The sequence below is a fragment of the Ochlerotatus camptorhynchus genome, unplaced genomic scaffold (assembly GCF_037179485.1).
Source record: "Ochlerotatus camptorhynchus isolate MF236.1 unplaced genomic scaffold, CSIRO-AGI_Acam_v1.1 ptg000423l, whole genome shotgun sequence".
In the NCBI taxonomy this organism is placed as follows: Eukaryota; Metazoa; Arthropoda; class Insecta; order Diptera; family Culicidae; genus Ochlerotatus; species Ochlerotatus camptorhynchus.
In genome coordinates, this window is record NW_027040909.1 from 1,258,918 (window position 1) to 1,272,414 (window position 13,497).

A 13,497-nucleotide genomic window follows, 5' to 3' on the forward strand; every position below is an offset into this window, starting at 1 on the left:
GTTATTCAAGATTGCTTTCATGTCATTGGCCACAAATGCTGGACCTTATTAATGAATCATTGCAAACTGAACATGTGCCACAAATTTGGAAGGAATCCTTAGTGGTTCCTATTCAAAAACTTGCTGGAACGATTAAAGCCGAAGAGTTTCATCCCATCAACATGTTGCACACATTAGAGAAAATTTTAGAACTTGTTGTCAAAGGCCAGCTGTTGGAGTATTTAAATAGTTTGTTGATACCTGATCAATCGCGATATCGGGAAGGTCATTCTTGTAAAACCGCGTTGAGTTTGGTATTAGAGAAGTGGAAAAATAGCTTGGAGTGTAAAGATACAATGATGGTTTTTTTTTTTGGATCTGAAACGCGCTTTTGAAACAATTTCTAGGCCCTTATTGTTAAGATCCATCAAGCGCTTTGGAATTACGAGTACTGCATATAAATGGTTTGAAAGCTATTTTTCTGACAGAACTCAACGGACTGTTTTTAATAATTCTGTTCCCAGTCCCGTGGAGAATAACCTTGGAGTGCCCCAGGGAAGCGTATTATGGCCCCTGTTATTTATTATGTACATTAATTACTTGCGACGTGTTTTACGATTTTGCGACATTAATCTTTTTGCAGATGATACTGTGTTATTCGTTGCAGCTAAGGATTCAGATGATGCCGTTTCACACTTGAATGAAGATTTGCGTTCTCTAAGGAGATGGTTGAAGTATAAGCAGTTAAAATTGAATACAAGTAAAACTAAATTTATGGTAATTTCACGGAATCGAGTAAATTAGAACGTCTCTCTTGATATTGATGATGAGACTATTGTTCACGTTCGCGAGATTAAATATCCTGGCGTGATTATTGATGACAAATTTAAGTTCAACTCTCACATTGACAATGTCATCAAGAAAATTTCCAAGAAGTATGGAATTCTATGTCGATTGAAAAACGATTTAACTATTGCCCGTAAAATACAGCTATTAAAATCAACCATCTTTCCTCATTTAGACTTTTGCCCTTCCATTTTATGTTTGGCCAATGCAACACAAATATCGAGATTACAGTGCTTGCAGAATAAAATAATGCGTTTGATTTTGAGATGTAATAGATTCACTTCCTCAACTTTGATGGTTGTCGGTGAAGCAAAGAATTGTATATTTGACTATGGTGTTCATTTTTAAAGTAGTTAACGGTTTGCTACCTCGATATTTTTGTGATCGAATTGAAAGAAGAAGTGACTTTCATAGATAGAAACGCGGTTGAAATAAGAACACCACATTTCTTGACTTGTGCTTCACAAGATTAATTATATTATAAAGGAATTAATGTTTTCAATTCGATGCCTGGATATCAAACGTTCAGCAACACTTACGGATTTTAAAAGACACTGCATTTCACACGTGAAAACTGTCTTTTGAACAGTTATCCAGTGATTTTTTTATGAATTGACAAATTATGTATCTTGACGAAGTTATCTCTAACGGACTATTTTAGATGGATAGCGGTCATAACGACTTTTTAATAATTATTGTAGCACTGCAAAAACTATTTCTGTTCGCTTCGATGGTGATGATGGATTTTTAATATTTGATTTAATAGTAGTAGATTTAAAATAGTAGTCTACAAAGGTTTAAGCCTCGCGCGCGTATTACGGATATTTTACGGACTGAATTTAAAATTTGATAAAAAAAATGCAATTTTGAAGCTTATTTGGAAGATACTTTGAGTTTTCTAGCATATGTCGGGGGCTCGTGAGCATTCCTGACATTGCTGAAAATTATGATAGCATCAGATTGCGGGGTTGCTAGTGTAATAGGATGCTTTGTTGATTAATCATTAACTCTTGATTGCTTGTAATACTTATGAATATTTTAGGTGGACAAAAAGGCGAACTAAGAGGTTGACGCCTGAGCTTTTCCACATTTATATCGCTGTGAAGCAACTGTAAACTCTAGAGGGAATATATATCTGTAACTGTAACCAGTTCGATTTTCTTTGCAAACCTGGTTAAATTGTCATATATCGTCCAGCTCAAAGCTTTCTAGGGGTAAGATGTGGGACCATCATCATCATTTGTTTATGGTTTACGTTTTTTGGGGAATCCATAGCCAACAATGCAATAACTACAACCAAAACACAATAGATAAACAGATTTCTGTTGGACATATAGTTGAATTCATCATCTGAAAATGGACCTCGGAAAATTCCACAACCCTATCGATTTGTTACCCAACAACACAACGGTACATCACCACTTGCTCTCCATGGAAACTCACCTAGAGCACATAAATATAACCATCATTGGTTAATCACAGCTCCGCAACTGACAGACCGATCGGTCCCAGCAAGGAGCGTTCGAAAACGCATCGGAATGTCGTCCATAAGTGTGTGTGATCACGCAACGCACGGACGAACGTCTAGTACCACCTTTAACAAAGTGCCACTAATTAAACTTGACGCCTAGTGCTAATGATACGTAGCCAAAATAAAATTCATGTCCGTTACGTTTGCTTGCGACTTTTCCACGTGCAACCTACTACAGACGGTTGAAGTTTGATTATCATCTGAAGTCACCTACAGCATGCGTGCAAATTGCCATTCACATATTCCCCATCCCCATCCATACAGCCATTGCTAAAATAACAGTATGCATATGAAGGTAGGTTTTGAGAGGAATACTCCCATGACGAAGGAACCAGTTACATAAAAATATGATTCGCATTGATTTTTCGCATCATTTGCGTTTTTTTTTTTTTTTTCTAACCGAATGGAAATTCATTATTTGTGTCGATATGGGTTTTGCCTTTCCTCTGCCAAAACCGTGTCGGGAGGACGTAGAGTACTACTACCTACATCAATCACTGTTTCAAGAGCCAGAGTTTGTGCGTATGTCCACAGACAAATAGACGTTTGCACAACTTTACTCTCAAAGGATGGTCACGGTACTCACTAACGACATCTATTGAGCTTTCCGAGGAGCATTAGCTCGCCTTCTAATTTGTAATACTACAATGTTGTGCACACAATTAAATAGATTGTATAGAAACGTCAAAGTGATCTGATGCCAGCACTGCAGTTGGCCAAACTAAAAATATTTAAATTGATCGTTTAATGCAAGTGTCACGTCTGTTTGTATGTTGTATGTCGATTTGTGGTTTTCGATATGTTAGTAGGTCTGGGAGGTTTTCTGACTGTTGGTTCGACGGGTGGTGAGAACGACCATTAACAATAATTACGGATTTGGGGACGTTATTAATCGGTGCGCTGATTTATAACTCGCTTATATAAAAATCGTTCCCACATCAAAGTCCGTGTCCGGACCTGTATGGATATTTTTGTGGACACAGTGCTCATAAATTAGCCTGGCAAACAATATATTACGGCAGAATAGAAGTCCACTTGTTGCTCAAATAAATATGTATCTCTTCTCACAAACAACACGCGTAGCAAACGTGCAGCCTACTCAATTGATCTATCGTCTGCACGATAACAAAATCAACGACACATCAAGTGGTGATTATTTGATAGCACTGCATACTGGCAGGCGAAAAGCATCTACTATAGTGGGAGGGTAGTTCATACAAAGTACGTATTCAATCGATTGAAAGCTTGTAGCGCTGAAAAAGGTATAATTTTAATGACGATATGATGATGGATGATACTTTTTTATGATATGTACCAAGAGTGTACTTACTTCCTATTGTTGGCCTACGTAGTACGTTCGATACGACAGATATATGACCTAGGCCAGAAATTGACACAATAGAATCCTTCTTGGTGTATTCCTGAAATAAAAAGAAAAAGATGCTGTTATTAGTGACTTGTACCTTTAAAAGGTTCTTCTTTCTCCGTGACTTGCTCCCTACAATGGATTTTTCGGAGGCCTCAAATAGCCTAGTCAAGTAAGGAACGATATTACTAAACCAGAGGTGGCGATTACCGGTCCGTTCGAGGAAATCTTTCGAGATGGAAAATTTGGTCGACTTCCCTGCGCATAGAGCATCATTGTGCTTGCCACACAATATACAATTTTATGCATTGGTTGGCATTAAAAGCTCTCTATTAATAATTGTGAAAGTGAATCTTAAACACTAAGATGAGAGTCGGCAAAACGCTTGCTACCTTTCAATATTTTTAAAGAGTATTCATGTTTCTAACAGCCAAAATAATCTACCATTCAAGGGTGAGCAAGTTAACTTTTCTTTATTTTATTTTTTTAATATCCTACTGTACAGTGATATTCCACAACATATTGAGGCTAGGTAATTGATGTAGGCCTAGAGGTAGAGACCTTTCTTTTTAATTTTTCTAGAATAACTTCGACGGTCTAAATGGATTATGATAAACATACCAGACACCAAATATATTATATTAACAATATTTCCCAATCTGCCTATTTTCTCGTAGAGACAATTCTCGTTTTTCAAGAGCCCATGCGAGAAAATGTGCTTAAACTGTAGGGACCACACACCATGGATCCACTCCATACAAAAGCTGGATAAAACATCAAAAGCTCTTAAATTACGCTGTAAATATGTTCTAAATATCCTAATATAAATATTTGATTGCCTAGGGTGGTTTGAAAATAGTAAATTACTTCAAAATTGTGCTGTTATTTTGAATGATCTACTATTAGGCATATTTTGGATGAAGACTCATTTTTTTTTTTTAATATATAAGAATTATCCAAAATTATTTAAAAGTAAAAATAGGTACTTAGGGTTATATTGTTATTTTAATTAAATTTTAATGATTTGGTACTAGGGTAAGTGTGCCAGATTATTGCCTCAGAGGTCCTCTAATTGACCCTATTTTATTTTTTTCATTTCACATTCTCTTCAAAAATAATTTCGATATAAAGTAAGAACATATGTTTTGCCATAAATCTAAGCAAGTAAAACCATGACAATATGTCCTGGGCCATAAATTGTAGCGCTATTGCTAAAACTGGCACACTTATCCTATTTTTAGTTATTTGATGTGATCAAATAGTTAATATTTATACTGCACTCTAGTTTAATGGCAAACATCACTAGGGTGTGGCTATAATTGCTTTAATATTGAACTTAGCGCACAGAAAAACAATTTGACTTTTCTAAAAATATTGCAAAAACATATAAAAAATAAGAAATAAAACAGATCTCTCCTTTTGCTAAAGGAAATTTAAGTGTTTAATTTTGTATACATATGTCATCATGGCACAATGTTGGACTCAAAAATCCGGTGATATCTTTGTGTGCAATGGCGTGGTCAGCTGTGAAAAGTGCAGGGTTTGTAATGAGTCGCTTTTTAGTGACTTCGTCATATTTCTTCAAGCCCTATAAAACCTAAAAAGTCTCCCTATAAAACTTAGTCACCAAAGTCACTTTTCTTTTTGTTTCCCTTGATTCGTTGTCCGATGATCTTGTTTTCCGAACTGAATACCAATGCTACTGACGCCAGGGAAGCAGCTCCCACACCTGGATGGACCCTACCTATCGACCCATCAACTCATGGACCGAGGACCAACGATTTTACTTCCTTTCCGAAGGAAGGCATGATCAGAAATGTTATGCCTCAGAAAATCGCGACAGCGCCGAATGGGATTGAACCAAGCCCCTTAGAGTGAGAGGCAGTCACGCTTAGCACTAACGTTTTCATGCAATCAGTCACTATTTTCAACTTTTTTAGCGATTGAAAGATTGATCTTTCTTCTTGAAGTGTGTAGATTTTTGATAAGGAGCATTCTAATTAACTTTACAGAGCCGAGCATTGTTGCTAACTATACAAAACATTGTAATACTATAGTTAAAAGATACAACACAATAAACACATTATATTCCGCTATCCAATAAGCCTCCTGGATCAGAACGGGTTTCATTGTAAGGCCGTATAACCAACGAGAGCCAGAGCGCTTCCATTGCAGCTATGAACGCAAAAACTGGCCATCACTCACACACTCATCACGAAACGGATTCAACTTCTCCATCACTGGCAACAACTGATGGATTCATAACATTATATATTATTCTGGGCTTCCCTTAGCTTAATCAGTAAAGGTGTAGCTCTAAAGAAAGACTATGGTCATAGCAGCGCGGGTACAACTCCCGGACTGGTCTGGAAATTTTACGACGTGGAAAAAATCGCTACTTGTGTGGACAAAGTTTACATAGAAGCACGCTTGTTTGCGGATTCCTAGCTGGCTAATCTTTGGTATAAGTATACTGACCACAAGTTGTAGATTTATTACCAAAAACCAGGCATCAAGGAATAATGATGAACAGGCCCAGAAGTGGCTAAAAATCTCCTTAATGAAGATATTAAAAAACAGGCATCAAAGAATCCAGCAAAAAATAATATTGGCTAAAACTCCATCCGCAATCAATGGTACTTCCACAGACAAACAGACGTAACTCTTCATTGTGTATCTTCGTTCATGCATTTAACGGTTGATTTGAATATTATCAGTTCCGCGAACTACTCGCCGCAGCGCTGGCATCGGATCACTTTGACGTTTCTATATATTCCATAGAACTTTTATGCAATATTGTTTACGAGTTAGCGAGCAAGCTTGTTTTTCGCGAGAAGCCAGAGAGATGTCGTTACTGAGGTTATATGTTTTGAGATACTTTGTTTTCAAGAACAAGTTTTTCAAAGAGTTACGTCTGTTTGTCTGTGGTACTTCTCTGTACCATTTCACTTACAATATAAAAAAGAGCAAATGCATATAAAGCTTATAGAAGTACTCAAAGTTCGTAGGCCGAAAGTTCCATTTGGAATTAAATAGGTCATAGAAGGAGAAGAATATTTGAAAGTTATGTCGAATTATACTGAAAGTGCAATTCGACCCGACCTTGTCCGATTAGCGTGAAATTTTGCATAAAGGTTGAACACGAAAAAATCCGGGCATATTAAAACCGTTGCCATTAAGGAATTTCCGAATATTTTTTTTTCATAATTTCACAAGACCACAGAAAACCGACAACTCTCACAATCACATTCTTCGCAATTAAGATTTTAGTTGAGAATGTGCTCGCATTTGTAATTGTGGCTTCACTGAAACGTTGAGCAAGCCACCAAAGCCTGTTCTTTTTCAGGTCAATTTAGTAGATGTCAGCTCTTGAGAATGATAAGGGGACCCATCCCACTGGAGACATATACAGTAATCACCCGATTTTGTCGGCCTCATTTTCGAAAATCTTTTCTATAATGTTCTACGAAACCCATGCACTTTTTCAGTGGTCTTATTGCACCAAAGTTTACCTTAAACACCCATCTTGAAGATGCATGAGAATGATTTGGAATTACGATTTTATTAAATTATTTAATAATAAATTCACGGAGGGGTGCGACAAAATCGAGTCATTACTGTACCACTTACTACTATACATAAAAAAAAATTGTTGAGTATTACACCCAAACAGTTGATTGGTCATTCCACTTTTGTATGATATTACGCTGTACGATGTTCACATAATTTGTGAACAAATCATTTTAATGAGTGTCATATTGTATCCATTCTTAGTAAATGGAGTTTAATACATCATGAATAACATTAATTGATACATATGGTAGATGGTGATGCATTACCACGTTTAAAACCTTGTTTCCAACAAAAGAAAAAATACATTAAACAATCAATACAAATCCCTAAAAAAAAAGAAAGACTGAGCTTCTGTGAATTTTTACTACGGATCCGTATTTCTGCAAAATTTAATCAATTTAATAAACACACTAAGATTTTTTTACAGTACACTGTAAATTTTTAACGAATTTGGAACAGCTGAACTTTTGGTAATCCATTCGGTAATTTTTCAATTTACAATCCGTTCGGTAAATTTTCTTCGCTTATGGGCTGTCAAAATTTACTAACCTGCGTAAATTTTACTTAACGATCAGTAAATTTTACCATAGCGTTCAGTATATGTTTTACCGAATCTACTGTACTTTTTATTCAGAATAAATCATAAAAATTAGAATTTTTATTGATTAATTATTTGTTTCTTTCATTCACCAACCCAAAAATTCAATCGACTATTTAACCATATATATTTTTAATAGGCATTTCCATATTGCGTTCGTACAAACATCATAAAAATAATCAGTAATAAAGCCGGACTCAGAAAACCGTGGACTTTCGAGCCGAACTCAGCACTTTTGAGGAGGATATTGAGTTGCCTAACGTCCATGGGTCGGAAAGAAATTGACCCAAAAATGAAAACTTGTTTTTCTAAAAGACTATTTTTACATTACATTCGTTACAATTTTTACAGAATTGTGGAATCGCAGCCATTTACAGTTTCTATCAGCAAATTTGATTACAGTTTTCGATAAATTTCTGCAAAATTCAGCAGTTATGATTGCGGAAAATTGGTAAAATAATATTGATTACAAAGCATTCGGTAAAAAATTGTGGAATCGCAGCCATTTACAGTTTCTATCAGCAAATTTGATTACAGTTTTCGATAAATTTCTGCAAAATTCAGCAGTTATGATTGCGGAAAATTGGTAAAATAATATTGATTACAAAGCATTCGGTAAAAAATTATATTTCTCCGAACAAATCCAGCAAAAAAGTACCGAACAAGATTTAAGAAATTTGGTGTGTAGATCTACAGAAAATTTTGTAGAACTGACATCACTGACTAGCGGCGCCGTGGTGTAGTGGTAAGCGTGATTACCTCTCACCCCAGCAGGCCTGGGTTCAATCCCAGTCGGCGCCGCCGGGATGTTCTGAGGCATAACATCTCTGATCACGCCTTCCTTCGGAAGGGAAGTAAAGCCGTTGGTCCCCGGTTCATGAGTTGATGGGTCGATAGGTAGGGTCCAGGTGTGGGAGCTGCCTCTCTGGCGTCGGTAGCATTGGTGCTCAGCAGCACGGAAAACAAGATCGACGGAAACCAAGCGGAACCGACGGAAACACAGCCGACGCGTTGACAGAACGAGGGAAAAGCAACTAGTGAAAATAATGCATGAACGAGGGATGATTTGGTCGCAAAATAATGCTTGTGAATGTGCATGATAGAGGGTGCTAGCAACCGGTGGAAACTAAAGATTTTCAATTGGCTCATATTGGACTAGCCTATCGGTCCCAAGTACATCGATGAACGTACCTCATTCTACTCGACATTCTAGTACTACACTATGTTCGTTTTGATTTGCTATGAAATTCTGACAGATAGCGGCGCCGGTGGTGTAGTGGTAAGCGTGATTACCCCTCACCCCTCAACATCTCTGATCACGCCTTCCTTTGGAAGGGAAGTAAGGCCTTTGGTCCCCGGTTCATGAGTTGATGGGTTGATAGGTAGGGTCCAGGTGTTGGAGCTGCCTCCCTGGCGTCAGTAGCATTTGTGCGCAGCACGATAAATAAGATCGACGGAAAACAAATCAAGGAAGAAAAAAACAAGTTTGACAGATAAAATGAGGGGTCCGTGGATTTTCATATGTTTCGAGGGGTGCATCGATTAACTTGGGACCGAAGAGAGTTCTGCCAAAAAGTTGAGCACGTTTCTTCGGGACCTTCTGGTCTTGGAGTTCTTCTAACGGTTATGTCTGTTTGTCTGTGCTGCAAAATCCTGATCTATCCACTCCAGGAAGTTTTCGATCAAATCCCTGGGTATGAATTTTATACCGCGGTTGACCGGAAGAATGTGAAATCAAAAAGAAGTGGAAATTCCCCAAAAAGTTCCTTGTCTGGCAAGCACTGCTTTGTGGGCTGAAAAGTGAAACTTTCGTTACTTCTGGGACCATGAACCAGCAAATTTACCAGGAGGAGTGCCTACGGAAGAGACTACTGTTTTTTTCTGGAGCAGCATGAGGTGGATTGCCTATTCTGGCCGGACTTGGAAAGCTGCCACTACTCAAATTCCACCAACCAGTGGTACAGTGAAAATGCTGCAAACTAAGGCCAATTGAAGAATACTGGTCAATTGTGAAGCACGTACTGAAGAAAAAGGGTGGAACTGCAATTGACCTGAAGGATTTCAAGCGGAAATGGAAATTGGCAGTTAAATAAGTGGGAACATGGCTCATGCAAAAGATGATGGGCTGTGCACGAAGTAAAGTTCAGGCAATGGTCTATGTTAAGAAGGAAGAATGAAACAATGGTCTTACAATAAGCATAATATCTAATAATGTATAGTTGTAACATTGAACTATTAAAAATAAAACGAATTTTTAAACCCCAACAAGACTTTTGTGTTCGGATTATTTTCGTGTTCACCCTTTTATTGATTGTTATGGCTCATCATTCACATTTGAGTCAAAAAGCTTTTCAGAGTGAACACTCTAAAATTAACGTGGGAACACTCTAAAATTCTGAGTGAACACTATAAATCATGGATCAAATACTTTTGGACATATAGGTGAAATCGCTCTAATGTTGGCCTGTGGATCTGATATTAAGCCCATCGCAAGAAATCTGCTATTTATCCATATGAACTCGCCATTGGGACGGTACTACTGGATATTTTTGGTCACTATTGAAAATTTAGTCGATTGCTGCATTTATGTATGGGCCCAAATTAGGGGCATTTAGGCCGACATTAGATCCATTTCCCCTATTTGAACTTATTATTTAATCATTTCCAATAATAATTATAAAAAAATATGAGCGCATAGTGTTTTGTTATTTAACTTTTTAAACAGTTTTAGATTTTTAACCAAAATTACTAAGAAAAATGTCCGTGTATATTTTTCCAGAAAAGCATTTGTTTTTTCCAAGATTTATGTCTCAGACACCATTTTGACTGAAAGTCATGTTTTCGTTCTTATTTTTAGAAAATTATTGGATGCACCATTTTGATTTTTTTTATTTTGTGAAATTACAGAATTTCAGCTCAAATGGGAATGATTAGTTATAAAATACAATTATGCAAAGTTTCACGCAAATCGGAGAAGGTGGAATAAAACAAATTGATCGCTATTTGGTCTGGAATTGCTCTGCGGCATCTCTGGCAAATTGGGGCCTCCCTTAGCTCAGTCGGTAAAGGCACAGCTACGAAGCAAGACCATGCTGGAGGTGGCTGGGTTCAATTCCCGGTCCGGTCTAGGAATTTTTCGGGTTGGAAAATTTCTTGACTTCCCTGGGCATAGAAGTATGATTGCCACACAATTATACCAATGCAAAAATGGTACAGGCATCGAAAGGTCTCAATTAATAACTGTGGAAGTGCATCTAGAACACTAAGTTGAGACCACGCAATAAGCTAATATGCGATATGCAATAAGCTTGAAATGTGAAGAAGAAGAAGAAGAAGAAGAAGAAGATCTCTGGCAAATGTTCAACTTAAGCCTGAATCCATCCATCATAGCTCCAATTATCCAGAATCCCATACGATTATTTGAAACCCTTTTGCAACTCTGTGCATCCCTATGTCATCTTCTACTAAGCAACAGCAGCAGTGCATTCAAAATTACATTGTCTGTTTTCTGTGTACTTGCGTCCAGATGCACCGAATGACCACGTTTAATATCAAACGATCCTATGGTCGCTAAATTTATGTCATTATATCCGAGACAAAGTTTTATGCCGCTCACAAACCGTTTTACGATAATGTACCAACATAAACGGTAAACAGTAACTTTGAATCCTCATTACCGTAATGTTGAATCTTCCCCTCAGGACGATCCGTACGAACATAAACACCAGACATCATCAGCTCCTCTTCCCCCGAAATACAAAGTTTCAAAACAACAAAGTCAAAACAAATTACCTTCTCTGTTATTCCTCCGATGGCGTCCTTGCCGCATCCTTGGCCGAAGCCCAACTTTTGAGCCTGATTCAACGCGGCGTTGCTGCTCGGAAACTTGTTACTGTTGGCACCATTACTTTCCGCTAGAGCCCCCGATCCGGCGGACGACATGTTTCCACCGTACACACCGAAGCTATCCTTTCGTTTCTGCTGCTGACTACTGCCACTGTTGCTTGAGAGAATGCTCGGAGTGCACCCCATAACGGCATGAGGCCGCACCGCGGATGTTTCCAGGGTACCACAGTCCGAGGAGGGATTCAGCTCTTCCTGGTCCTGCCGGTCGTCCAATGGTTGCTGCTGACCCTTCAGGACCTCTCCGACACCGCAGAGTCCTCCGCAGCACAAACCATTGAGCCACATTCAAGTAGTGGCAGCAGGTTATTCAATTTTCAATTGGTTATTTCAGTACGATCAACACATTTTTTTTTCAATTACAGGATTACATTCCGCTTTTACCGAAAACCCCTTGATTTCAGGCATCCATAGCTTTTCACCATCTACAACGCAGAGACGAAGATGTAGAACAGAGCACATTGATGGTGTGAAATCAATTCACTCCGGTGCGTGTATTCCTCTAGCGAGTCTCATTAATCATGTTGTCAGACGATTTTCATGCTTGGTTGACACGGTGGGTTTGGTAGAATGACTTTAATCGGTTTACACCGAGTTGATCGAGCAAATAATGCAAATGAGGTCACCACACAGTTCAAAATGTGCCAGTGGATGAAAAACAACCAATATGAGCAATAACTTAATTTGGTCGAATGCCATGCTCAGGGAAGCCGAGAAATTTTCCAACTCGAAACATGTTGATGGATCAAGCAATTTTGGTGGAACATCTCTTTCCAACTTTTGCTTGAACACACAAAAGTGTTATTGATCTAATGAAGAAATAAACATTTTCAAAGCTTCTGCTTAGTTTTTAAATCGTAGTCATTCTTCAAACGCACCGTGTCACAATTTTCAATTCTACCACCATTTTTCACCAATAAATTATGTTCACTAAGATCAAACGGAGGCTCTATATTCCAAGAATAATTTTCCGTACCCAACTCACATTCATCACTTCTTTCGCTTTGCCATTTTTCAAAGATGCCCGCTCCCTAATTCTATGGAAAACTTTTATGTTATCGCTTCTCCCAATCTGGTCTGGGTAACGGAATACAATACTAACCGAACTCTTTCAATTTGCTTCAACGAAGAACACTGAACACTCTTCACCATGATGAAAAACACTCCAACAACGATCGAATCGTCGGTTTTTCAATTGACATTCTTCGAAATCGAAGGTCTGATTTACTTTTCAATTGGTTAAACTTTCCTCCCAGTAAAACATTGACTTTCATGAGCCACCCACGTCGACGAACGGAGAACCAGCAGACAGGCATCAATATTTCCGCATTGATGAAGATCAAATTCCCCTTGAATTCATTCATTCGAAAGATGACATTTTCCATCCATTCTTCTTCGTTTGAAATCTGCTCGATGCTGCTGCCAATCCGTTTTCGGTGGTGATGAATATCCGAACAATACTGTACAACGTCGTCGCACTTGTCGATTACGGTTGATGAGATTATACAAGTCAAGAACAAGTTTTCACCAAGTTTGCTTTATCTTTGAGATGATGCAAAGTGCTTCATCGGAGTCAGCGACTGACGAAAAATCCGACCAAGTTCTGAAATGAGAACAAAACAGAGAAAGACGATTAGTAAGCTGATCTTGCTTTCAGTCAGAAGGGGCAAATCCACGTTCATCTGCCTATTTTTCTTGAAT

At 38.0% G+C, this 13,497-nt stretch overlaps 1 protein-coding gene across 1 annotated transcript in view; it reads right to left on the reverse strand.

Moving 5' to 3' along the window:
• Positions 1-12,561, reverse strand: part of Pde8 (phosphodiesterase 8) — a 379,861-nt gene extending 367,300 nt beyond the window's left edge. The window contains exons 1-2 of the mRNA XM_065233901.1: positions 11,686-12,561; positions 3,687-3,777 (exon numbers count right to left, since the gene is read on the reverse strand). Of these exons, the coding sequence (XP_065089973.1) occupies positions 3,687-3,777; positions 11,686-12,084 (490 nt within the window). The 5' untranslated portion in view covers positions 12,085-12,561. The remainder of the gene's footprint in view (positions 1-3,686; positions 3,778-11,685) is intronic.
• Between the last annotated feature and the right edge of the window lie 936 nt (positions 12,562-13,497).